Here is a 25,558-nt window from a genome sequence, read left to right as displayed (position 1 = left end):
ACGGAATAATTACCCACTTGTCCTGGTTTTGGCTGGTATAGAGTTAATTTTCTTTCTAGTAGCTGGTAGTATTACGTCTCGGATTCAGTGTGAGAAGAATGTCGGTAACACACTAATGTTTTCAGTTGTTGCTAAGTAGTATTTATGCTAAGTCAAGGATTTTTCAGCTTCTCATGCCCAGCCAGCAAGAAGGCTGGAGGGGCCCAAGAAGTTGGGAGGGGACACAGCCAGGACAGCTGACCCAAACTGGCCAAAGGGGTATTCCATACCGTGTGATATCATGTCTGGTATATAAACTGGGGGGAGTTGGCCTGGGGGGATCGCTGCTTGGGAACTAACTGGTCACCATTTGGCAAGTGGTGAGCAATTGCATTGTGCATCACTTGTTTTGTATATTCCAATTCTTTTATTATTGTCATTTTACTATTATTATTATTAGTTTCTTCCTTTCTGTTCTGTTAAACTGTTCTTATCTCAACCCATGAGTTTGACCTTTTTCCTTCTGGTTCTCTGCCCCTCCAACTAGGTGGGGTGGAGTGAGCGAGCGGCTGCGTGGTGCTTAGTGGCTGGCTGGGGTTAAACCACACCACCACTAAATAAGAACTGTCCATGAAATGAATGCATCAAGGATCTTGGGTTGTCATGGGGAAAATCACACTGAAGAACTGATGCTTATTTTAGCTTTTTTATTACACAACCAAACCATAAACTACATTCTAATACAGGCAGTACTTAATCATTTGAAAGATAAGAGTTGTGGTACTGAAGTACAGCAAAAGCTACATCTAAAAACATATAGAAAACATAAAAACATATGGAACAGAGGAAGTTTTAATGCTAACAAATTCTCTCCAGCTGAATGTAAAAAAGGCTTAATGAAAGTAATATCTTTAGCAATATTTTTATATTGATATCAATATTTTTATATTAATTTATTTTTAGATAGTCTATATACATTTCTGTATTTTGTTATTTGTATTCTATGTATTTATATTCCTATATATTTACATCAATTTTTAAATTGATATCTTTAAAATCTTTATCAACGATCGGGATGAGGGGACCGAGTGCACCCCCAGCAAGCTTGCAGACGACACCGAGTTGGGCGGGAGGGTTGGTCTGCTTGAGGGTAGCAAGGCTCCACAGAGGGATCTGGACAGGCTGGATCGATGGGCTGAGGCCAATCGCACGAGACTCAACAAGGCTCGGTGCCGCTTCCTGGACTTGGCTCCAACAGCATCCCGGCTTGTATCAGAAATAGTGTGGCCAGCAGGACTAGGGAAGTGCTCACCCCTTTGTACTCGGCACCGGTGAGGCCGCACCTTGAATGCCGTGTTCAGTTTTGGGCCCCTCGCTACAAGAAGGACACTGGGGTGCCGGAGCGCATCCAAAGCAGAGCAACGGAGCTGGCGAAGGGTCTAGAGAACAAGTCCTGTGAGGAGCAGCCGACAGGACTGGGGTTGTGTAGCCGGAGGAGGAGGAGGAGGAGGAGGAGGAGGCTGAGGGGAGACCTTATTGCTCTCTACAACTACCTGAAAGGAGGTTGTAGCGAGGTGGGTGTCGGTCTCTTCTCCCAAGGAACAAGCGATAGGACGAGAGGAAACGGCTCAAGGGAGGTTTAGATGGGCTGTTAGGAAAACTGTCTTCACCGAAAGGGTTGTCAAGCATCGGAACAGGCTGGGCTGCCCCGGGAAGTGGTGGAGCGACCATCCCTGGAGATGTTCGAAAGACGTGTAGACGTGGCGCTTAGGGACACGGGTTGTTGGCGGACTTGGCACTGTTAGCTTTACGGTTGGACTCGATGATCTTAAGGGTCTTCTCCAACCTAAAGGATTCTATTCTATGATTCTAATATATGGTGAGCAATACAAGTTTCCTCATCTGTGATGCATCTATTCCTTCGCTTCAAGAAAATTCTATGTTTTTTTGTTTTAAGAGAGCATTAGAAAACCATGTTTTCTATTGCATGAGCAAAAATAAATTTCTCTATGACCCTTTCAAGAATTTTTATTCTATATAGCAGAATTAAGGGTAAATAGCAGGAATGCGGGGGCAGAAGTTGATACTCTTAAAAGATAAGACTCTTGCAGGAAGTCCATAGCTCCTTGTCAGTTTTCTTTTAAATCACAACAAATTTTGAAATGATGTTCAGAACAGTGGGAAGCAGCATCGACAGTGATGTTTCCCAGTTACTTGAACTGCAGGAGATGAGACCCTGAACTGAACAATGTACTGCTGTAAGTATACTCATGAAAGTCAGAGATTCTAGAAGACTAGTAGAAGAAAAATAAGATACACAAGGTTTGTCTAGAATATATGCTTTATTATTTGCAGTCTGTGTAAATTTTAATACATGATTGAATTTCTACATCATTTTCTCTGTTTAAGCACATCCTGGTCTTTTCCAACAACCCAGTCAGTTGCACCTTTATTATGTACAGTCAGTATTTATGAAATATTGCATATGCACCTATGAACTTAGAAAAATAACATGCAAGGGAAATTGTTACCATGAAACTGATAAAAAAAAAAAAAAAGACAGGTAAAACAGTCTATCCCCTTTTAGTGTGTTACGGCTTTGCACCAAGTATCAGATGTCAAAACAAACAGTTTAAGATGCTTCTTGTTAAAGGCACTTACTGTTCTTCAAATACACTTTCAAATTTAGTTGTATTGCAATAAGAAGTGTATCTCTGGGATCGTACTTTCATAACACAGTAGAACAGTCCAAAAAGGCAGCATTAATACAAGGGAAAAAAGGGTTTTTATGTTAAAATATGAAAATACCAAGAATTAACACAAACTGTCAGGATTTGGTCCTCATAAAACAGGCAACAGCATTCAGGCAATAGTGATTTCTTTTCTTAGATGCTAACAAAAGTAATATCCCCAAAAATGAACTCTTCCAGTTCCAGCGTATAGATATGTCTAAGTTGAGTAGCGTATCCTCTAACACCACCCCCAATAAAAATATAGCTCTTCAAGACTAACTACTGCTCCACGTTGGCTGTGAAGGAAGAAACCTCAAAAGAGCATTATACACGCACATACTAGCAAGCCTACAATTCTGTGTCTCTGTATCTGGACGGCTGTCCATAATACCCCTTCTTAGAGTGGTCTGATAGCTGCCGGCGGTACTCCTCCTCCTCCTCTGCATCGCTGCCGTAGCTGCCACGGTTCTCTAGGTAAGGTCTAATAGGAGGTTTCTGGGGTTCTGGAGCTCTGGAGCTAACACAGCAAGACAAGGAAAGAGAGAGATAATGTTTACTTCCATTCTTAAAAACTCAAAAATAATTAGTATTGGCTTTATGGCCATGTACCACCTAGAAAGGCATATGGGGTAAATAAAACCCCTCCTAGCCCATAAACAATTGCATGGCCACGGTAAGTCTATCTGGTGAGGCATCTTATTTCCATCAAGCTGTGGCCTGATGTTCAGATTTGATCTACTCAACCTACCTGGAAGAATGCCAAATTTAACTAAAACAGCCCAGCATACATACATACACATCAAGAGCTTTACAGCACTTCATTCCCTGAGCAGAAAGGTTTTCAGCCATGGCTGCTACCCCAACTGACATTTTCCTCAATTATTTTTGCACCAGATTCTTTCTGTGCTTGCTGCTTCTTTTGCATCCCCAGTTTCCTGTCTCAAAGTCTGAAGACTACTTATGTGACATTTCTTAAACTGATAGCCTTCTCTCCTCAATCAAGACTCTCACTAGACCTCTTACCCTTAAAAGTGGGCAGAAATAACCCACACATTTGCGTTTTATACACTCTGGTGCTACGCATTTAATGTGACACTAAGCAGATATATAGAAATAAAATCTGCCAAGGAAGGGCATTGCCTCAGTTTTAAAAGCCATGATTTTTGTGGTCCACATTGTACAAAGCCAAGATGTTATCCTCCTTCCACATTGCCCTAGTGCTTAAACACTCCCCCTAGGCCAATCGTTAACATTCCTGTAAAAATGCAACAGCACTGATTTCTGTATGTAAGCAAACACTCTGCATATGTGGTTAAAGGTTACTTTTCACTACTTCTAAAAAGCTTCCAAGGCTATATAAAAAAGTATGCTTTTCTGAACCCCCAAGAAAGCCTGAAAATAATCACTTCATATTTTCCATTTTTGCATTTTAATTATATACTATGACATCAAAGGATTTGATTAATTAGAAAAAAAGTCCCATTTTTATCGGCTATTACTAGGCGGCAAGAAAAACTTAAAAGTCCTGCAGAGCAGAAAACAAACTCCATCATACAGTGTGGTAGCTCTTGCATAGGTGACTGCTCAAGTCACAGAAATATGCAGTGTGTAGTGTAAGATCACACAATGGTCAACCAGTCCAGAACTCATTGAATTTTAACGAAAGACTACTACTTTCACGAGACTTGATGGGTAACTTCAGGGAAGTTTCATCCTCAGTTTCCCTACCCACACAACATATCTGTAACTGAATAAGCATTTAAGTAATTAGGTATTATTAAGTAACCAAAACAGCAATTATTTGTTAGGATAGAATAACAGTCATCAAGTGTCTAGCACAGGAAAAATGGACATCAGAGGACATGAATGCAGAAAAGCTGAGTAATACTGACTGGGGCAAAAAACTGGCTCTGCAAATATTACAGCAAAAGAATACAGTGTTTCTTCCTAGGTAACTCAAATACTATGAATGAACTAAAAGAAAAAAAATATGCTGAAAACCAAGAAGAGTGCACTGAAATTTTGTCCCACCTTTACAGTAATCTTTAAGGCACAACAATGAAGCAATATACCAAGGCAGGATTATTTGTACGAATAAAAAACTGGCAAGATCAGTTTTCCTCCTGCTGGTGAAGCAAACAATCAAGACAGAATACTTTAAACTGGATACACCTTACCTCACAGGCTGGGGCCAGTTCTGTTCTGACTTTGGTGTTTTGACGGGGACAGCATAAATATCCGGGTGCTTCTGGGCTATTTCAAGCTTTAAAAGAAAATAGGAGAAAATAACTGTTCTTTTTAAGTCTATCCATTAGGAATCCTAGACTGTAGATCTAGCAGATCTGAAACAAAGCACAAATTGATAACTGATCTTATTCATACTCCTGCAATTATGTAACTATATAACTATTCTTTTCCTAGAATAGTAATTCAAAGTGCATGTGAAAACAATGGATTGCCGAAAGCAACAGGATTATTAGAAGTCAGCTTTCTATAGTTACAATAGGAAGCCTTAAAATACGCCCTCTTTTTACATTCAAATTCACGCAATAGTATGTCTGTATTTGTGGTTTCCCAAACTTCTCTCCCCAGAGGCAAGACAATGCAAGGGCATGTTTTTCATTTTCAGGATGCAGGCTGTTCTATATGCTGGAAAGGACAGCAGGGGGAGAATGCATCTGTTCGTACCCTGGCATTCTGGGCCTCTTGTAGCTCTTGCATTCTTTGCATCCTTGCCTTATGATCCATCTCCTCAAATATTTTTACTTTCCTCAATACAGATTTTGGAGTATTTTCTTGTTCGCTTCCTTCCTCTTCCAACTTTGCCTCCTCCTCTTCTTCTGCAGCTGGGACTGCTGGCTGAGAGTTTCTCAGGATGGGACGCCCAAAGGCAGGTTTCACAGAAACAGGTGGTGGTGCTGCTTTAGCTGATATAATTGAAGTCTCACTGCTGACAGCAACGTTACTTGATTTGGAGTCATAGTTCTTGGGGAAGTCATATGGATCCTCTTTTTGTAACTTACCCTGTAAGTATAAAACACGCAAACAAAGTCTACATCAGCAACTTCATAATTTTCATTTCAAATGAATGTTTGAATCTGAAATTAATCATTTTTCCTATGTATTTGAGATGTCAACCTTCATCTGAAGTAACACTTGAAAGGTATTTGAACTGCTGCAACATTTTAGCCACACACTCCTACGCTACACATCAACCTATAGAAGACTAGGATATTTACACTTGTTTGTCCCATTTGTTAAGGATTACCAGAACTATGTGTGTTAGGGGGCAGCACAGAGAAAACTGACCTCCTAAATGATTTGTCAGTACTACCTAACATAGAATATCACTACCAGGAGTTTAGAAGTGCACAAGACCCAAGTCTGTTTTCTATTCCATCTTTATTTTCCTTACACATATCCTACTCTGCTCAGTCTCCATTGTCAAGGCATACTTTAATATAATTTGAATATATGCAGTATGTGGGGGTACTCATCTTCATAAAGAAAGGACTTTGGGGTCAGGTGAGATCAGGAATTGCTAAAACAGAGTTTGGTGTCCAAACATCATGATTTTTTTTCCCTGCATCACTCCTGAGCAAGGTTTAAATAAACAGTTAACATCAATTTCTAGTGATAGAGACCGATTTCAGAGGTGGTAGATTCTGGTTTTGTGCTTCACAATAATGGCCGTCAGATACATTAGCCTACATTTGTTCTTGCTGAGCTAAAAAAGTGCCTTTCAATTTGTTAGCACACACAAAAAGGAGTCTACTTTCTTATTCCATACAGAGATTACACATATTTGAAGAGAACTGTTACCCTTTAAGTTTTTTACCTGCTTGGTCCTGCAATACTTTCAGTCATTCCTTCTCTTCACACTTAAAATGTTTTCTAGTCTCTGATCATGCCTATTGCTCTTCTTAATGTGGCACCCTGGAGAGTCCTCCAGAAAGAGGAACTTTGTATTCAGATTTGTTTCTGTAAGTTTACCTTAGGTGGTTCAGGCTTGAATGCTGGAGGTGGACTTGGTTCTCTAAGGATCTCCCTGCTACCAGCTTTTCTCAACTGAGCCCTTGGTTCTGGACTAAATTTTTTTAAACTCTGTGAAAGAAAATAAGAGATAAAATCACTGCATTATCCAGTAATTCTATCATTTTTTCTCTCTCTCAAGTTTACTACTTTGGGAACAGTAACCAGGAGTCAAATGACTGTCAGCAACCTGGCCACAATCACTGCAGATAAAATTGCAAAATTCAAGGTGATGAGACATCATCAGGAAACTTATAGAGTTAGGCAGAAAAGCAGAGCTATTATTATTTTTGCTTTACACGATGTAGCTCTAAAACACTACCACAGGTAAGATAAAGCTGCAGTTTAAAAGCCTCTAATTTTTAAGCCATACATACAGGGCTTTCAGAAAGTCCAAAGTACAGTCTTGTTGAAAATCCAGTCATCTCACCTCCTCATGATGCACAGGTTCAGATGACCGGCTAACAGATGAAATCCTTGGTTCATCCAAGGGCTCATCAAGTTCATTGTCAGTGTATGCCCCCCCTTCTCCATCTGTATCCTCTAGGTCACTGATCAGACGGCTGTCACAACTCAAATAGTCAGCACCCATTGCAGTAAGGTAAGACATACGATCATCTGCATCATCTTCCATGCCATCCATCTAGAGAAAAGTCAGTAAGAATTAAGGAACAAAGATTAAATATACAAAAATCAGAGTCTAGTTAGGTCTCAACATGATGCCAAACAACTCCTTCAGAATGACTTTGCAGAACTGAAAGAAACTCTAATGCAGAATTGTAAAGGAAAGTCCTGTAAAAGTTTATGACTCCTCACCATTCTCCCCTAGCCACAGCATTAGTATAACAGAAAGAACCATAATAAGTAATTTTTTGTTTCCAAGAAAGACATCAGCTGACTACTTGTCTAACCTATCCAGCACTGGCAAACAAAATTCTGAAAAATTTTTACTGGCAAGAGATTATCTTGAGTCATCTGTGTAACTTAGTATAGTATGGACTGACTGCTTACCTTTCCTTCTGATACCCATACTGCTTCTCCTTGCTGTTGCTGAATTGTATCTTTCAGACTACCATACCAGCTATCGTTGGCCGAATTCAAATTGATGGTGGCTGTAAAAATTGAAGGAAAAAGCATATATACACAGCAAATGCAATGTGAACCTTTATCCAGTCTTTGCTGTTTAACACTTTTTGTTTTAGTTATGTGAGAATGTTAAACAGCCATTTCATTTAGATCACTAACAGAAGCATGGTATTGTTATTTTATTGTTTGTCCATTCCCCAAACTTATTAAATCACTTATCTTTTAATGACAGTACACCGATTCAAAATTTCTTTTGTATTAGAATTTGGCAGAACAAGGAACTTTGAAAAAAGTCAAGGAAGGGATTGCTTATGACCATACCTTCACACCCTTTTAGTTCCAGCCTGTATGACTTAATATGCAGAGTAGTAAGTGGATGTCTCAAGACTCACACAGTCACATCCACTACTCTCTTGGTAAGCAGGTTAGACATGCATTCTTCCTTACCTGTAAAGAGGTGGGAACAAGTTTTCTTCAGTTTGTTTGCTTGCTCATAAAGTTTTCTTGAGCTCTTGTTAGATGTGGAACATAGCCTTTGTCTCATGGTTTTCACACCCTGCTTACTGTCTGGGTTAAAGAAGACCACAATTGGAAACCACTGGGTATAATTTAGCAGGTCCACTGCTTTAGGAGTCACATCCAACAGAGCATGTTTATCCTGTTAAGAAGAAAGCCCAGTCAGTGTGCTGCTTATGGGGAACAAGAGGAGGTGGCTGGAACATGGTATCCTAAGAAAACCAGGATATTTTTGTCCAACAAACCCCCACAATTTGTTGGATTTTTTTCCCCGCAGTTGTATCAGATCCAGAAGCCACAGCAGGCAGCCTTTTTCTTTCAGGTCCATTTTTCTGAAGAGCTTTTGCCTGAATGTCCACATTCTTATGTTAACTAACTCTCATGTTAAATAAAATGCAATTATTCCACTTTTTTTTGTTTGGGTTTTTTTTTTTTTAAATAGGTGGTGAAAGTTAACTAGATTTTCTCTCTACCTGTCCCTTCCACAGCTTCTACTACCACAACTATTCTGCGTGCTATCTGTGAGCTTTTATCTACACTTACTAGCTGAGGCAGATCTCACTTTTTTCATTTAATATATTCCTTCTTAGCTACTTCTAGTGCAAAAATGAATGGGATTTTCAAACATGTGCTTCAGTGGGCCTGAGCTCTGAACAGACTTCTGTGTGACATTCTAACCCTCTGGCACCAATTTTATTGCGCAATAAGCAGGGCAATAAGCTGGAGTACGTTCTTTTTGCCTATGTTTTTTAGGCTTCTTTATTACCACCTATTTACTTTATCTCTAAACAGTATTACAAAAAGAGTCAATGCAGTCTCAGTAGATGCCACTTAGCTATCAGTCACTTCCTGTTCAGTTCAACAGTAGTAACTCTGAAACAATCTAGAACATTAAGTTTCTGATGACAGTAACAGCAAGTAGAGCACTGAATGATAGTAAGGCCTCCATGGCAAATTCAGAAAGCGTATAGTAAAACACAGATGCCCCTCTGTTCAAATTTAGAATCGACTAAGGAAGGAGAATTTAATTTCTAATATCAGGGTCACCCTCCCACTTGGAGGACAGCTATCAAAATGATAAAAATCGTTGTTGAACAATTTCAAAACAGTCCTGTCATTAAGCCAAGTCTGCTTATTACAGAAATAGATGCCATGAAGATTTGAGGACTCTGCAAGTTCTAGGAGCAAACATATCAAACAACATGCCTTTGATTGTAAGCAATTTTCACAGAGAAATACTCTACCTGCTCAATGATCTGCCTCACAGTGTTCAAGCGCACTACCCCAGTTGACTTCTCTGAACCTGCATCTCTGGGTTCTGTCTCTGCAAAGACAACATTTTAGCTTATCTAGAATGGTCAGGCAGCTATGATTATTAAGTTATCCATTCTCTCAGTTAAGGATGATAAGGAAGCTAGGAGGGCAACTTACTTGCTGTCTGGTACAGGTGAGGCAAATCATTTGACAACTTCTCCATAGCGACGTCTGCAACAGGGCCAAATATCACCACAGGTCTCTTAAAACCAGCTGAAAGAAAAGTATTTGGAGAAAAGAAGTCTGTGTATTGGCTTTGTGTGGCAAGGTTTTGGTAGCGGGGGTGGGGGGGAGTGTGTGTGTTACAGGGGTGGCTTCTGTAAGAAGCTGCTGGAAGCTTCCCCTGTGTTCGAGAGAGCCAATACCAGCCGGCTCTAAGACGGACCCACCGCCGGCCAAGGCCGAGCCCATCAGCGATAGTGGTAACGCCTCTGCGATAACATTCTTAAGAAGGGAAAAAAAGTTGGGACAGATGGGAAACGGCAGCCGGAGAGAGGAGTGGGAATACGTGAGAGAAACAGCCCTGCAGACACCAAGGTCAGTGAAGAAGAAGGGGAGGAGGTGCTCCAGGTGCCAGAGCAGAGATTCCCCTGCAGCCCCTGGTGAAGACCATGGTGAGGCAGGCTGTCCCCCTGCAGCCCATGGAGGTCCACGGTGGAGCAGATATCCACCTGCAGCCCAGGGAGGACCCCACGCTGGAGCAAGTGGGTGCCCGAAGGAGGCAGTGACCCCGTGGGAAGCCCGCGCTGGAGCAGGCTCCTGGCAGGACGTGCAGATCTGTGGAGAGAGGAGCCCATGGAGCAGGTTTTCTGGCAGGACTTGTGACCCCGTGGGGGACCCACGCTGGAGCAGTCTGTGCCTGAAGGACTGCACGCCATGGAAAGGACCCATGCTGGAGCAGTTCATGAAGAACTGCAGCCCGTGGGAAGGACCCACGTTGGAGCAGGGGAAGAGTGTGATGAGTCCTGCCCCTGAGGAGGATGAAGCGGCAGAAAATAACGTGTGATGAACTGACTGTAAACCCCATTCTCCGTCCCCCTGTGCCACTGGGGGGCGTTGGTAGAGAATCTGAGAGTGAAGTTGTGCCCGAGAAGAAGGAAGGGGTGGAGGGAAGGTGTTGTGAGATTTGGTTTTATTTCTCATTACCCTACTCTGGTTGATTTGTAATAAATCGAGTTAATTTTCATCAAGCTGAGTCTGTTTTGCCTGTGACAGTAATTGGTGAGTGATCTCTCCTGTCTTTATCTCAACCCACAAGCTCTTTGTTATATTTTCTCTCCCCTGTCCAGCTGAGGAGGGGGAGTGATAGAACTGCTTTGGTGGGCACCTGGCGTCCAGCCAGGGTCAACCCACCACAGCTCTGATAAGACTAGTTTTTATATAAAAGTGGCACAGACAAGATCCTCAATTACTATGCAAGGTTATGAGTAAGTTGAAGATATTAAAAAATATATTTTAAAAATTTTATTTCTCAAAAGTTTGTGCAAAAGCGTAACTCAGACAGAAAGCTATTTTTATCAGCTGAGAAAGCAAAAGAAGTGGTTTTAACTTAACAGCTTCCTTCTTGCTTCTAATGAAGATGTATTTAGAGGATTCTATGTTCTGAAAACATACAGCAGATCTTCAGTAATCTTTCCATCCAGCAAAACAGCATGAACCTTGACCCAGTGGGTTTTGTGTGAATAAAGATACAAATGCTAAACCAGCTGCAGTGCAGCTTTAAGAAGCAAAGAAATGCAAAATTCTGTTATGCATATGTCAAAACAAGAGCAAACACAGTCCTCATAAGCTAATGGGGGAATACCATTCTATTGCTCAGTCTTCTTCTTGACATCTGGGAGCTCCTTTAAAATACTTTTTACTATTTGTTTTGTTCCACAATACTGTCATGTGTGAATACCCAGAAAATTATCTTGATTTGCTCAACATCACTAGTAATATAGCTAGTTTAGAGTCACAGAGATGGACCACAACAACCTTGACTACCTTTGGACAATCTGTTGAAAATACTTGGGTTTTATTTGCTCTCAAGGTAATGTTAAAGTGGTATTTATGAGCAAGCTAAAGATTGTGATTGATCTCAGGCATATGGATTGTACTTTCAGAGCTAGCCAAGGGGAAGCTGAGGAAACAAGAAAACCCTGCTTGCTGCTTCTTTTTTTCATTCTAAACCTTGAAATTGGCACATGTAATTTGGAGGCAAAGGAGAACAGCAGCAGTTTAAAAACATAAAAAGCTTCTTTCTTAAAGTAGTTAATAGCATCCAGAAATCTGCATTCTGAGAAAAATGTCATCCCTTCCTGTTGCTCAAACTTAACATTGAACCCCCAAATTGGGTTTGTTCAAAATCACTTACTTAGCTGACCAAACATTTGGACGCTAAATCAGCCAGCAATAAATGGGCAACTGGCTCACAGCAGTCTCACTTACCCTCACGCAACTGAACTCGCTCATAAGCTGGGAATTTTGTGCTCACAGATACAATAGTTGTCAGATCCTCACGACTCTTCCTCAAATTCTTCTTCACTCCAGATCGCTGGCCACGTGTTCTCCAGAAGTCTGCTCTATCACTTGAGCCATCTTTTTGGGCATTTTGAACACTGGCCATCTGCTCAGCTCTGACAGAGAAAGCACAGAGTTCATTTGTGCAGAACTAGTCAAAGAGGGCAAAGGCGCTTTCGTCGAAGAACAACCAATTTTGAATTTGCAACAGGTAAGTTTGCCAGGTAGACAGCCATGAGTGGAGGAAAGAATAGAGAAGTCCAGGTTCTTTTCCCCTGGAGCAAACACAGTGTCAGAACAATGCTCTGACTTGCCATAGCTACAAGATTGCTGGGCAGGAATGAACCCTCAGGTCTTAAAACTGGTAATTCACACAAGCATAAATAAAAGAATGCAACTGCAAAGAGGTGGTGAGAGTGTGCAACTCAGAACTGAAGGCCTAAGAAATTACTGTCCCTGTTTTCTTCTCCATTAGGCTTTATACGTTAAGTCACTACAGCATAGAAGCAAAGGCCAGTTTGGTCAGATCAGTTAACAGAGAGGACAGAATGGACTAACCAGGAAAGAGGCAGAGGAGTCACATAAGAAGCATATTTCAGGAACTTCTGTACAATGCAATTGTGAGCTTTCCATGCTCAAGAACTTAACAGCTACAGTCTAAAAAATACCCTGATTTTTTTGCTGATTAATTTGAATACTTTTACTCATTGTGCATATTTGAACACTTAGTATTACCTTACATTAATTTTGACTAGGAAAGCATATTTAAGCAAAAAACATTGCTGTGGTTCACTCAGTATTTCACACAAAAATAAGGACTACAGCTACCAAGAAATATTAGCCTTGGAATAAATTCTTGAAATATTTTTCCTAAGGATATACAAAAGAAATTCAAGCACTGAAGTTCTTTTAAAAGATAAATCATCAGTCTCCTTGAACAGACAGTCATGAGCTTCCTAAGGTGTACTTTTTTTGTTGTTTTGTTTGGTTTGATTTGATTTGGGGGGGGGGGGGGGGGGGAGGAGGAGTAGAATTGGGGAAAAAGGAAAAAAAAGCCCAAAATAGGACCCTCCACCCATTTTCTAGAAAAGGAACTGAAACAGCTAGTGTTCGAAGCTTGACTGATTGCTGAAACAGGAGTTCTAGGTCTCTTTGCAAATACCTGATCTAGTATGCAGGTAACACCATCCTTTCTCATCTTCTCCTTATGTAATGCCATGGTTCTAAAATCTACATTTTTACAGGCAATTGTTGTGAAAGTAAAGACAAAAGAATTTATTCATTCTTGGGTGGGGTGGAGGTGTGTGTGGGGAAAATTATGACATAGGAAGCAAAAATCATTTGGGGAAAAAAAATATCTTACTTCTAACAATGGATAGGAAGACAGGATGCTACCTTACCTGCTCTTATTTGGAATGAGGCCCTTTTCCAGTTCATTTCCAATTCTCACAGCCAGCCAGTTTCCCAGTTTGCCATCATACAGCGTATCAACTACTCTAAAGATCTCCCCTCTGGTGAATGCTAAGCTCTGTGGTGACTCTTTTTCGCACTCGAAGTGGCTCCTGATGAAGAACGAATCTCCTCTGCCACATGCCATGATGTCTCTGTAGACTAAAACAGGAACTCCCCTTTAGTTTACTTTTTTTTTTTTTCACACTTGAAAGAAAGATTAAGCTGTCATTCTAGAGAACAGTTTTGAAAGCCTTCCCCTCCACTCAGAAAGATGCACAACCACAGCCTTCCCATCCATTGCCCTACACACACATTATCAAGACTGTTCTATACTTGTACATGTACAGCCCTTGCAGCTCTGAGGGAAGGAGGTACTTGCACCTTCCCAAAGCAAAAGGCAGCTATGGTACTTCAATATTACAGTAGGCTGTCTCTCCCAACAGGAAAGCAAGAGGCTTTACTCGCTCCTCAGTTCATCAATAAAACTGTCCATTTGCTGCTGACTGAATCCCTTATGACTGCCAAGATACAGCAGAAAAGGAATGCTAATGCCAGATCTTGGGCTAGCTGCTACAGACAGAAAAGCAGAAAGAACAAGCAGTACATTGTCACTCTTCAGGATTAAGAAGAGATGCTATTTGCTAATAATGAAAGAGATGGACAAGTGCTCTGAAAAACACATCACACATGCACATCTGTATGACCCTCTTAGTATGGAATACAGCTATGTTCTAAACTACTGAAAAGGAGGATAACTAAAAAGCTACCAAGAATAAGCACAAGAAAGATTATTTGTGGTTTCACTGACAAAACAGAGCTTAAAAGCTTCATGAATATACACACATTTTGTTCAAAGCACCTACCTTCATATTTGCTTTGAGCCAAAATTGTCACTGTTTCACCTTTGGGAATTTCTAAGAGATACAAAACAGCATCTTCCCGAACAATGCCTCTGAAGTCTTGAGTGTTCACCTATGTACCAAAAAAACCCAACTTTAAAAAAAAAAGAAAATCAACACCTGAAAAATCAACAATAAAAGGAATAACGAAAGATTTTTCCTTAATCTAAAAAATCTCAAATATTCTCTTCCCTTATTATACTTTTTTTTTAAAAGTCAATATGGATGTCTGTTGCCGCAAGGAATATTTTATTCCAGCCATTAACAGTAATCTTTCTGAAATAACAAAGTCCTGAATGTGCACTGCTAGGTTGTTTCTTCTATTTCAACAGGCTCCAAAAGGCCTTGAAAATCAAGGCTATCACAAGAGAAAAGAGGCAGAAGAGAAAATTACATTAGCCTCCTATTAAAATTTTCAGAAAAAAAGGAGACTGTAAGAGGACAAAATGGCATAGATGATGTAGTTCAGAAACTGGAAAAATAAATCACTGTTACCCATGGAAATTGGAGAAAGATGAAAGAAGAAAAATATGCTGGCCTCAATTTTTTTCCCTTCCAAGACTACAAAGAACCATTATACAGAAAATTTATTCTCCCATCTTGGGGCATTTTTCTTGATTAGTATTTCTCCTGCCTACCTGTTCCACAGAATCTTAAACAAACTAAATTTTGATACACAATTCTCCTTCAAAAACTCATTTCAGTAAGATGCCTCCACTACACATACACACTTCCAAAGCAGTAACTTGACTTCATGAGATCATAATTTCTTCCATATTTCCACTAGGAAGCAAACCAAAAAATACAAAAGTGATTTGCATTTCAGGGACACATACTTATACTCATACCTTAAGAATTTGATCTCCTTCCTGCAGTCCCTCCTGATCAGCTGAAGTGCCTTCTTGAATTCCAGCAATAAATATCCCTACATCATTTCCGCCAGCCAGTCGTAGACCCACGCTGTCCCCCTTCTTGAATCTCACCATTTTTGTATTAGGACTACAAGATTTAGAGGCAAGAAAAGGAATTAAGGGCAAAATGTTAGGCATATGAAAATAACAGGATGTCACGAGGAAAAAATTGCAACCCTTTCAACAAAATTGTATCAATAATATTCTTAGTCCCTTTCTTTCACTCTATAGGCTATATTTACCCAGGTAACTCTTCAGTGAGGGAAGGAAACAGAGAATTTGCATTTTTCAGAGTGGACACTGAGCTAGGCAGAGTTACTAAGTGGCATACACAGACTTGACAGAGGAGGAAAACAGTTCCCTGTTCCTGAAGTCCCAAAATATTTCCCTACCTATTGGACCCTCTCTCAGCTGAGCAGCTGAGCAGTTTTTTTGTAAAAACAGCCTGAGTTGTAAGTAATCATACTAATTGTTTTTTCCTCTATATGCTTCAGAGCTGTCATATGAATTAAATTTATACCTGTTTTCTTTGCTATTTAACATGTTTGTTAGACAGAAGTCTTCAAGTTTTCTTTTAATGAGAAATATTTCCAAGTATACTCTACTGGTATGTTAACAATCAGTCCTTTCATATTGCAGTGGGAGAGCCTACTGGACTAGGTTCAGCTTTTTTGCTGTCAGAAAAGCTGTATGCCTGAGTGACCTTCCAACAGAGAGGACAGTACTTATCTGTCAGCCTTTCTCAGTAATACCCTAAGCCTGTATTATAAACTCCCCTTCACCAAAATAATCACTTGATTAATTTGCACATCAGTGACAACATATGCAGGGTCCAACCCAGAAAAGATCTGAGAAGAGAATAATCCATTTGAGAAAATACTCCAAGCTACAGAATATCTTCAAAACCTTATTTTTAGGCTTCTCCTTCCAATCTCAGTGCTCCTCTCCCTTCAATTTCTGTATTTGGAAACTCTCAAAAGAAAGCATGTTGATTTCCTATTAATACAGTTTGCAACTTTTAGTATCTTAACTGTTAAAGAATCAACAGTACCAGGTTCCATTTGACCACTTATAAAAATCATCAAAAAACCCCACAAAACTAAAACTTTGGAAGCAATATTTTGTTAATTTCTAAGCAGAGACTAGAACTGCAATATGGATTGCACGGCCTTGGATTTGAAGAAAAGATACAAATTTCTGAACTGAAGTTTTCAGCTTGTACAGAAACACACACATGTTTGGCCTTGTCTTGCAACAAGCTTGTTTACAAATTAAATAGAGGACAATCTCTTTGTATCTTAATATCGCAGGGTAGGGGAGGGTTGTCTTTTGTGTGCGTATAAAATAACAGAAGAGGTATAAAATACATTTCCACAGAATTGCACAGCTTAGAACGGCCCTCTGCTCAAAGCAGGTTGTTCAGGGCCTTGACCAGCTGTTTTTGAGTATCTCTGGTGGTGGAGATACCACAAGCTTCGAGGGAAAGCTGTTCCAGTGGTTAACCACCCTCATAATAAGAAGTTTTTTTCTTTATATCAAGTCAGAATTTCCTGCGTTCCAGCCTGGGTCCGTTGCTGTTCATCCTACTACTGTACCCCTCTGAGAAGAGTATGGCTCTGTTTTCTCTACACCCACTACCCATTCAGTCATTGCATGACAGCAGTAAGATGTCCCGTCAGTCCTCTCTTCTCCAGGCTTAAAAAACCCCAGTCTTCTTGGTCTTTTCTTCTATGTCATATGCTGCAGCCACTGACTCCTTACACTTGCTCCAGTGTGTCAATGTCGCTCTTGTCCTGGGGAGCCCCCAAATGGACATAGTACTCCAAATACTATCTCGAAGTGCTAAACATAGCAGACTAAAAATATACCATTGTGTACATTCCCATGCAAGCTCAGAAACAGAGGGTGTTCTATACCTTCCAGGTAGAAGGCAAGCCTGTACCTTCCAGGCAGATACTTCTAAAACTAAGTTTAACTCAAATATGGTCAGTTAAAGGTCATGTCATCTCTTCTTGGCATTAAGCTATAAAGGGAGTATCACTCCAAATGGGCAAAAAAACCCCAAACCCATGCAACCAAGAACCAGGTACAGGTCACTGGAAGAACATGGCGTGCAAAAGAACACAGCAAGTGCCACCTTACCCATATATTGCTTCATCTTCAGGGCTGGGTTTAAGAATCGTTCTTGTAACTGGTTTTGGTTGAGACACTATATGTAAAAAAAGCCAATAGAAGTTACTGAGCTATTAAAAAAGTTATAAATGGCAGCAATTTTAAGCTATCAGATAGCAATCAAACCCCTCCATGCCAAAGATTAATACAGATTTAAGCGTCAAGCATCTCTTTCACTAGAATTTATTTACTTCCCTTTTTTTTTAATACTTGAAAAAGAACAAAACGGTCAAGGGAGGGATACACAAGTCTTTCAGGTGAGCCAGATCAGACTTCAGGAATAGCTTCATTAGTCTGCTTAGGGCAATAGGCTACAGTAGATGCTCTAGGAGAGTACTTGCTTTTTGAGATGGTAATTCTAATAAGCAACTGCCTTCAAATAATCTCCAGTGTTTCTTCTCTCCCTGCACCACAAAGCAAAGACAGACCTCTTCTCCGTGTGTCAGGACGGGGTTGACATGAAGAGTATACTAGATATGTCAACATGATTGGGGGAGTAGAAATTCTGCAGCCAGAGAAAAAAAAGCAACCAAAACCTTCAAACTCTGACCTGCTGGGTCATCTTGGTACTTCAGTTCTTTGTTTGTGTCTACAACTGTAACAGCAGGACTAACAATGTCACCAGTTGATTTGAACGGTGTAGGCATTGCTCCCATCCTGGACATTCTACTGGATGGATCATCTTTTGCACTAAAAGAAATAAAAAGAAAAAAAAAGTGTAGTGAAATCAGATAAGAATGCCATGTATTTTAAGAATTTCTTTGACAAGCATTAGAAAAATGGACTAGAAAAGACCATTTCTTACCTTGGTTTCTCCTTCAGCTTTTCATTGGATGAATGCGAATCTAGATCAGAATGATGTAATCTGTCATCTTGAGGGGAGAATGATCTGTTTGACTCTATTTCAGAAATGTCTGTAAAGAGAGCAGCAAATCAAGAAATGCATGATTTGTTTAAATTATCTGCACATCTGATCATCACATTTATTTACAAAGCTTTCACATATAAGATATGCTGAACCTTTAAGCCTACTCCTTTTCTGAGTTGGATTTGACTAGCATTCAAAAAGTGCTGCACGCCTTTTAGTGCTTCAACCCACCCACCCTCCTGAAAATATCTCAGGAAGGTTTCACCCAACCTTTAGGAAACACATTCACATCACACAACAACTTTGAGCATACCATAGACTCATTAACTAGTGTTAGCAGCCTTTTATTTGAGGTCTCATAAAGGTTCCCAAACAGAAGACCACCTTCACATTAACAGTCCTCACATTGCTTTTCTGTGACAAAAGAAACAGAGTAGCCCTCAGACTTGAACTGTATTTCAGTCTTCACTGTAAAACCTACAAAAAGTTGCACCAACTATTCTGACATCAGAGAAGCAAATACCTTGCACTAAATAATGTAACATCCTGCTCCCCGAAACATTCTGAGCCCTTCCCCAAGCAAGATTATGTTTAGAGATATAGCTCATACACTGTGAGAGATCATTTGTACAGAATAGATACTGGAAATAGAAACCAGTTGTTCAGGGGGACTTAATTTCCTCTTGTCCTGACATTTTTTCCCTCCTGGGGAATGCTGTCATGAATGTTAATGCCCTCAGAAGGAGAAACCAGACCAACCTACCTGTTTTTAAAACTGAAGTCTTTTATTAAAGCAACTGACTTGCTTGTTCTGAGAAGTAAGATTGATTTTGCCAGACCAACATTGCTGCTTCTATCTCTGTCCCTGCCCAAAATGTAATTATGATTACTACAAATTTCTTCTTTCACCTAAAGGAAGTGGGCATGATGCTTATTTGGCTATTACTTAGGTTTGTTTGTGTTTGGGGTTGGGGGGGGGGTTGGCTGGTTGGTTAACAGAGACTAGTACCACTCTACCACAGCAAAACACTATAAGCTTCATTCTGTCCCTGCACAGAGTCCAGAACTTTTTATCCACATCAAAACTCACCATCCATTTCTGAGTCACTGTCATTCAAGGAAGGAATGTTGAGCAGTGTCTGCTTTCTGTCCCTGAGGACAACCAGCTGGAGCTTTCCCCGTGACTTCTCAATCAATTTTCGGGCATCAGCTAAAGACATGTTCTCTGTCACTGTACCATTGATCTGGACAGAAAAAGGCAACATAACACTACAAGTAAACAAACAAGTCCATACTGTGCTCAAGTTTAATAGTAAACTTGACTATAACAGGACTTCCTCCAGAGTAACCACTATAACAACTGCCTGCTGAACTGCTAGCAGTATAACCAGAACAGACCTTGAGAATGATATCCCCTTCATGAAGGTTGCCATCTTTGGTTGCTAGGCCAGTACGTGTCATTTCTTTTATGAAGATCTGACTTCCAAGCCGGAGACCATATTCTGGAATCAGGGAAATAATCCACTGTAGCTTAGAAGGTGAGCAAGGATGCATTTTTTTAAAACTACACAGTGTACATGCAGCACACCCCATTACACCACGAGAAAAGAAAAAAACATGCAGACCTAGTAAACCCACTTAACCCTAGGCTAACTCTCCTATTTCTGTGCTGTCACCACAGTAAGAACAAACAGCAGTCCAAAACCCATCACCAATAGATGATTAGTCTGCACCTTCAATAGCAAAACAATGCCTTCCTTCTGCAGGTGCTTATTAACATGCTGGACTAGATTCTCTCTCTGTATCATATTTTGCATGGCATGGAGAGGGAAAAGGGTCAAAAAGCGCTAATAGAGGAGCTGGGGTTTTTTACCAGTTGCTGCATGCTGACCCTGTCCTATCTGTGCCCCAGTGTCTCAGTTGTTTCAGGCAAAGGATTTTTTTCCCTTCTCCCCATCCTTATTTTCCTAGTTACTTGGATCAGTGTATTTGCAACTTAAAAAGAAAGGCAACACTCTTAATAAAACACACACATCCTAGAACAACAGAAAAGGAAAGAAGCAGCTGTCTGCTTTTAAAAATCACATTTGAGCAAGTCTGCAAAGCATCCATATGAATGGCAGAAATTATTACGGAATTACTAGCTACATATAAAACTTAACAAAGACAACTTAAATTTCTCCTTATTTGTACACCTATCTGTATTATCTTTGCAACTGGAAACTTTATGTGCAGGGGAAAAAAAGGAAGGAGGGAAAGGGAACCTTGCCAGAGTCAATGAAAAAAGAGGTTCGCTCCTGCATACAAAGCTTACATGAGCAGAAAATTCCTACAAATTACCACATGGCACATGAGAAAAAAAACAACCCATAAACCCCCCACAAACCAACCACCACCACCACCCAAACAAAACCTAACAGAAAAGAATGCACAACCTAATCTCAGATATGCTTTATAGCACAAGAGTCTTTATTTCATAGCACACGAAAGATCAGGCTTTTGGCTTTCATTTACACACTCCAATACTCAGCAAGGAAAGGCTGTTTCAGCTGTTGCTATTTCAGTATTCTTTAACTACATTCTGAAGTATTCAGAACCAAACAATCCTTGGAACTAATTTAATTATACTGAAGGGAAGAAGTAAGAGCACTATTAAAGGCAGAGTCTCTTCTTCATGCTTTGTAGCTGTGCCAAGTGTAATCTGAATCACGATCAGATCCATGTTTCCCACCAGAAACAGAAGAACGGGGCAGAGAAAAATGGAAAACCAAAGGACACAGTGGCTTGAAAAAAGCACCCCAAACCAGAATGAAAGAACAACTTAAGTGATCAGTTAGAAAACTCAACATTTAAACTGTAAAAGCAGAGAATATTCAGCTTCTCTCCCTTCCCCAGCAAAATAACATGCTGTATTAAAAGTCAATTCCTCTCTTCCCCTACTATACCTACCTTCATTATGTCTGTCTTTTGTTAACAGAACACTGATTGGGCCATTCTGATCCTGCGGTCCTAGGTACTCATGCTGATGGTGCATTTCAGGTGAAGGACTTCGGGAGCAAAGCCTGTCCCGACTTCGACTCCTCACTTCCCTCGTGTATCTAGGATCAGGTTGAGATCCATGACTATAATTGGGTGGGCTGTAGTCTCCTCTGTAGTCCCGTTCATAGCCACCATCCCTGTCAATGCTCCTTCCCCTGCTCTGATCTCTTCTATAGTCTCGATCCAAGCTCCTGTCAATGCTCCTACCACGGCTTCGATCATGGCTGTAGCTGCATTCCTTATCACGGTCTCTGCTTCGGTTACACCCTCTGTCTTGTTCATCTCTATAGCTCTGATCCAGGCTGTTTCCCCAGCTTTGGCTGCGCCCTCCATTACCAGTATGCCAGCTTCTGTCACTATAGCCACTTCGAGCACTTTTGCCATCAAATTCTGCATGGTCATCCATCACATCTAAAGCTCTGTCCTCATAGTCAAGGGAGGGGCTTCTCTTCAATGCAGCGGCTTGCACTTTCCTTGGTCTTTTCACTACCTGTTCAGTGCAATATGAAACAAACAAAAAAACCCCTCCAATGGTGAGAATGTGAAATTCAACAGATGAATATTCTTTACACTTAAGAGGTTGGGGGGGGGGGGGGAGGGGAGAACAATGTTTTATTTCTAAAACAGCCAGTAAATTAGATTATTTAGGATGTGCAGAAGAAATACTTACTAATTGGGAGGATAAAGAATAGTAGGAGAATTAAAGAAAATAAATCAGATCAGCAACCACATTCTTTTACCTCTGCAAGAGTATGAGCAATGAATACTTTTTTCCTTTTTCTAGACGACTTCTAAAAAATGTGACAAGCACCCCAAAAGAGACAAGTTGCAGATGCTTCTCTCTCAACTAATGAAAGCCAATCTGGACAGCAACTCTTGGACAAAGTCTGTGTATGCAGGACATCATTTGCCTCACATAACACTAGTTTTTTCCAACTACCACTCATTACTCAGTAAAATTAAAGACTGAGGACATACATTTTATTCTCAGTTTTTCAACATGATAACTTTGTGACACTGTTGTTTAATTTCCGTTTGTTTCACCTGTAGAAACTAAGTCTTTGCTTTGTTTTGTTTACTTTGTACATTCTATTGAGCAAAGGCTTGCTTTGCTTTATGCATTTATAGTACACTTCATAGAAGAAAACCAAAATCTTGACTGGTTACACAGGTACATACCACTGTAGAGCGAATAAATTTGTAATTTACTTACAATGGTGGCCACTTTTCCACTTTTCCTAAGCTGTTGGACTGCAAAAGAATGTGGAACATTTTCCATTGGGGTCCCGTTAACTATGACCACCCGGTCGTTTTCTCTGGAAAAGGGGGGGAGGGAAAAAAAGAAGGAAAAAAAAAGGGGGGGGGGGGATTTAAGAGGAGTCTTCATGAAAACACCAGAACAAAATTTCTTTTTTTTTCAGGGGTAACCTATGGATTTCATTCACTTTAACAGGGAGTTTTGCTTAAAAACTGTGTTTGTTATACAAACACTACAGTACCTGAATACTAGAAGAAGCTTTCAGTATGTTTAAAAATTAGACTTTGGGTTCCGGTGTATATCTTTATACATGTACTATGTCCAGCTTAAGTGCCTTGCCATAATGTCAAAGAAGATTTTGTTTTTTTAAAGAGTATTTGTGATGACCATAAAAACTTTTATTCTTTTTTCTTTTGTTCTTTCAGAACTCCTAGTCTTTCACACCTAGTGCTAGACTTTTTTTTCACACGAACATAAGAATTTCAAGAGAGCTTCAAATTGTTGCAGCCGTAGCAGTATTCAGACAAATCTTGACAAGTACCACTCTAGTACGCTTTTCTGAAAGACTGGTATTCAGGTCCCATCTACTCTGAAGAAAAATGATTGGGAGGGAAAAAAACCAACCAAACTATAATACATAAAACGTCCTCCCTGCACTGAAACGCAGGCCGAAAGAGACTACTAACTTGTCTATTCAGATCTCCTGCATGTCAAATAGACCATTAAGAGAACTCAAGTCACCCCCAGGAGACAGCCCCATAACACAAGATTAATTAAAAACCATATCTTCCAGAAAGGCATTTCAGCACAAAAAGTGCAGGAGATTAAAAAAAAGAATCTACCACTCCTCATATTAGTTTATTCTGGTGACTACTCCATAGTACTAACCTTACAGTCAGAGCATTAACTCAACCAAGTACTGGTTACCGTGGCATTTTCTGCTAGATAAAAGAAATCTTTAATACCCATTATTTTCTCTTCACTGTAATCAAGTCACAACACAATCTTCTTTTTAAATAAGAAGATTACATACTTTAAGCTTCTCTTTGTAAGGCACTTTCTCTAACTCCTGAATGACTTTTGTGCCTCTTTTCATACCCTTCCAATTCCTTTTACTGAATGAGTATGCCAGAACAGCATGGTATATTCCAGTAACAGCTTCATCCAGGCTTTAAGTGAGAGTTAAAATAGCTATCTTCACAGTCCATACATCCAAAGATGGTGTCAAACTTAATGTTGTAATACTACATCAAGAGCTCCCATCTATTTATGCTCTCTCTCTACCCTAAAAAGGATTGCAGGATTGTTAATTCCCCCACACTCTGAAGGTTAGGCCTATATTCCTCGGTTTGTTGAAGGAATAGCTTTGCATTTAATTTTCTTTAGAATGTGTTTTGTCTGAATGTGCCCAAATTGCTTGGTATTGCCTTCTCATCATCAATTTACCTAGGATCTTCGGTAGTTTGTGGACATGATTTTATCCCCAAGTCACAGGCAATTATGGAACAGGATGAATCATAGTGGTGTTGTGCAGGGATCACTGCTATAAAATGAAGGTTTTGTACGTTTATGTTGAGAATGGTTTGTTACCTGCTTCACAATAATCCTTTCATCCAGTCCTTCAGTAACTACTCCCATGTCAGCCTTTTCATTACCTCACCAAAAATTAATGCTTGGCAAAATGGCCAGAATCTACTCTTTTGAATTAGTATTACTGCACAACTTCAGCATTCTTCCAGATTGTCTAGTCCTCATCAGGTATTCCAGGTCAAAGGATGAAAAATTGATCAGCAGTAGGCTAAAAACTGTTTATCTCAGCCTACAGATTTAAAATTACTTGTCCATTGTAGATGCTGCCTCACCAAGGGTGATGTTACCAGGAGGACTACAGAAACACTTTATTGCCATTTTTTTTTTCCTTTCAAATATAAAATAAATATTTAGCAAACACTTCTGTTTCTCTTCCTTCCCCCATTATTGCTCCTGACAACTTAGGAGTGAAGACCCTTCTTTGGGCTCACTTAAGCCATTCTCTTGAAGACTGATCACTAAATGTGTTTCCTGGAGGAAGAACAAGGAGAGTGGTTTAAGACAGTAAGTATTTCTACTGTTTCTTTAAAAACAAATGTAATCTTAAGAGAAACATGCATAACTATAAAAGCTTTTCAACACTACTGAAATTTAATTTCTTACAAAATAGCAAATAAAAACACCTCCAAGTGGAGTTTTTTTGGTTTTTTGGTTGTTGTTTTTTTAGTTTAAAACAGACATCTAGGTTTTCAAGAAGGCACCAAATCTTGAGTGGATTAAATCACCAGGATTTCAACCAAGCCTGTCTGATGGTTTTACATATTCTACATCCATGCCCCTCAAAATACATGAGACAGAAAAATAAGAAGTTGCTTACTGAAGTAATCCATCTGCTGGACCACCTGGGAGAACATCTGAAATGACTATTGATGTTTCACCATTTTCAAAGTGAGGGTTATCTCTGCCGCCAGAAACTGCAATCCCAAATCCTCGTTTTGAATCCTTTACAACAAAAACAAATACAATAAAACTCAATTCCATCCACAGGAATTTTGATAGGGAGAAAGAAGAATAACATGAATGTTCCTGTGATGGCACTGTACCTAGGTATTATTTAAAATATGATGGTTGCGTGCAGATAGTTGCAGAAATACACAGATTTAAAAAGGAATGGGTTTACAAATCCGTGCAACAGGACATGTTCCCATGTTTCAAAACCTCGGTCTACAGCCTTGTGATGGTTAGTAATTAAGCAAACGACTCACTAA

At 40.0% G+C, this 25,558-nt stretch overlaps 1 protein-coding gene across 4 annotated transcripts in view; it reads right to left on the bottom strand.

Annotated features, from left to right (window-relative positions):
• Positions 1–2,302: 2,302 nt before the first annotated feature.
• TJP2 (tight junction protein 2) overlaps positions 2,303–25,558 on the bottom strand; it is a 66,290-nt gene continuing 43,034 nt past the window's right edge. For all 4 annotated transcript variants that reach the window (XM_030003490.1, XM_030003486.2, XM_030003488.2 and 1 more), the window contains 21 exons: positions 25,168–25,292; positions 22,716–22,818; positions 21,413–21,992; positions 19,862–19,965; positions 19,554–19,707; positions 18,401–18,509; positions 18,146–18,285; positions 17,566–17,632; positions 15,361–15,511; positions 14,477–14,585; positions 13,562–13,772; positions 12,090–12,277; positions 9,777–9,872; positions 9,590–9,669; positions 8,277–8,487; positions 7,755–7,855; positions 7,174–7,386; positions 6,705–6,815; positions 5,400–5,735; positions 4,889–4,974; positions 2,303–3,228 (listed from right to left, as the gene is read on the bottom strand). In XM_030003490.1, the coding sequence (XP_029859350.1) occupies positions 3,060–3,228; positions 4,889–4,974; positions 5,400–5,735; positions 6,705–6,815; positions 7,174–7,386; positions 7,755–7,855; positions 8,277–8,487; positions 9,590–9,669; positions 9,777–9,872; positions 12,090–12,277; positions 13,562–13,772; positions 14,477–14,585; positions 15,361–15,511; positions 17,566–17,632; positions 18,146–18,285; positions 18,401–18,509; positions 19,554–19,707; positions 19,862–19,965; positions 21,413–21,992; positions 22,716–22,818; positions 25,168–25,292 (3,444 nt within the window). In that variant the 3' untranslated portion in view covers positions 2,303–3,059. The remainder of the gene's footprint in view (positions 3,229–4,888; positions 4,975–5,399; positions 5,736–6,704; positions 6,816–7,173; positions 7,387–7,754; positions 7,856–8,276; positions 8,488–9,589; positions 9,670–9,776; positions 9,873–12,089; positions 12,278–13,561; positions 13,773–14,476; positions 14,586–15,360; positions 15,512–17,565; positions 17,633–18,145; positions 18,286–18,400; positions 18,510–19,553; positions 19,708–19,861; positions 19,966–21,412; positions 21,993–22,715; positions 22,819–25,167; positions 25,293–25,558) is intronic.

The sequence above is a fragment of the Aquila chrysaetos genome, chromosome Z (genome assembly GCF_900496995.4).
Source record: "Aquila chrysaetos chrysaetos chromosome Z, bAquChr1.4, whole genome shotgun sequence".
Lineage (NCBI taxonomy): Eukaryota > Metazoa > Chordata > Aves > Accipitriformes > Accipitridae > Aquila > Aquila chrysaetos.
Note: the sequence above shows the minus strand (reverse complement) of the source record. Positions and strands in the feature narration are given on the sequence as shown.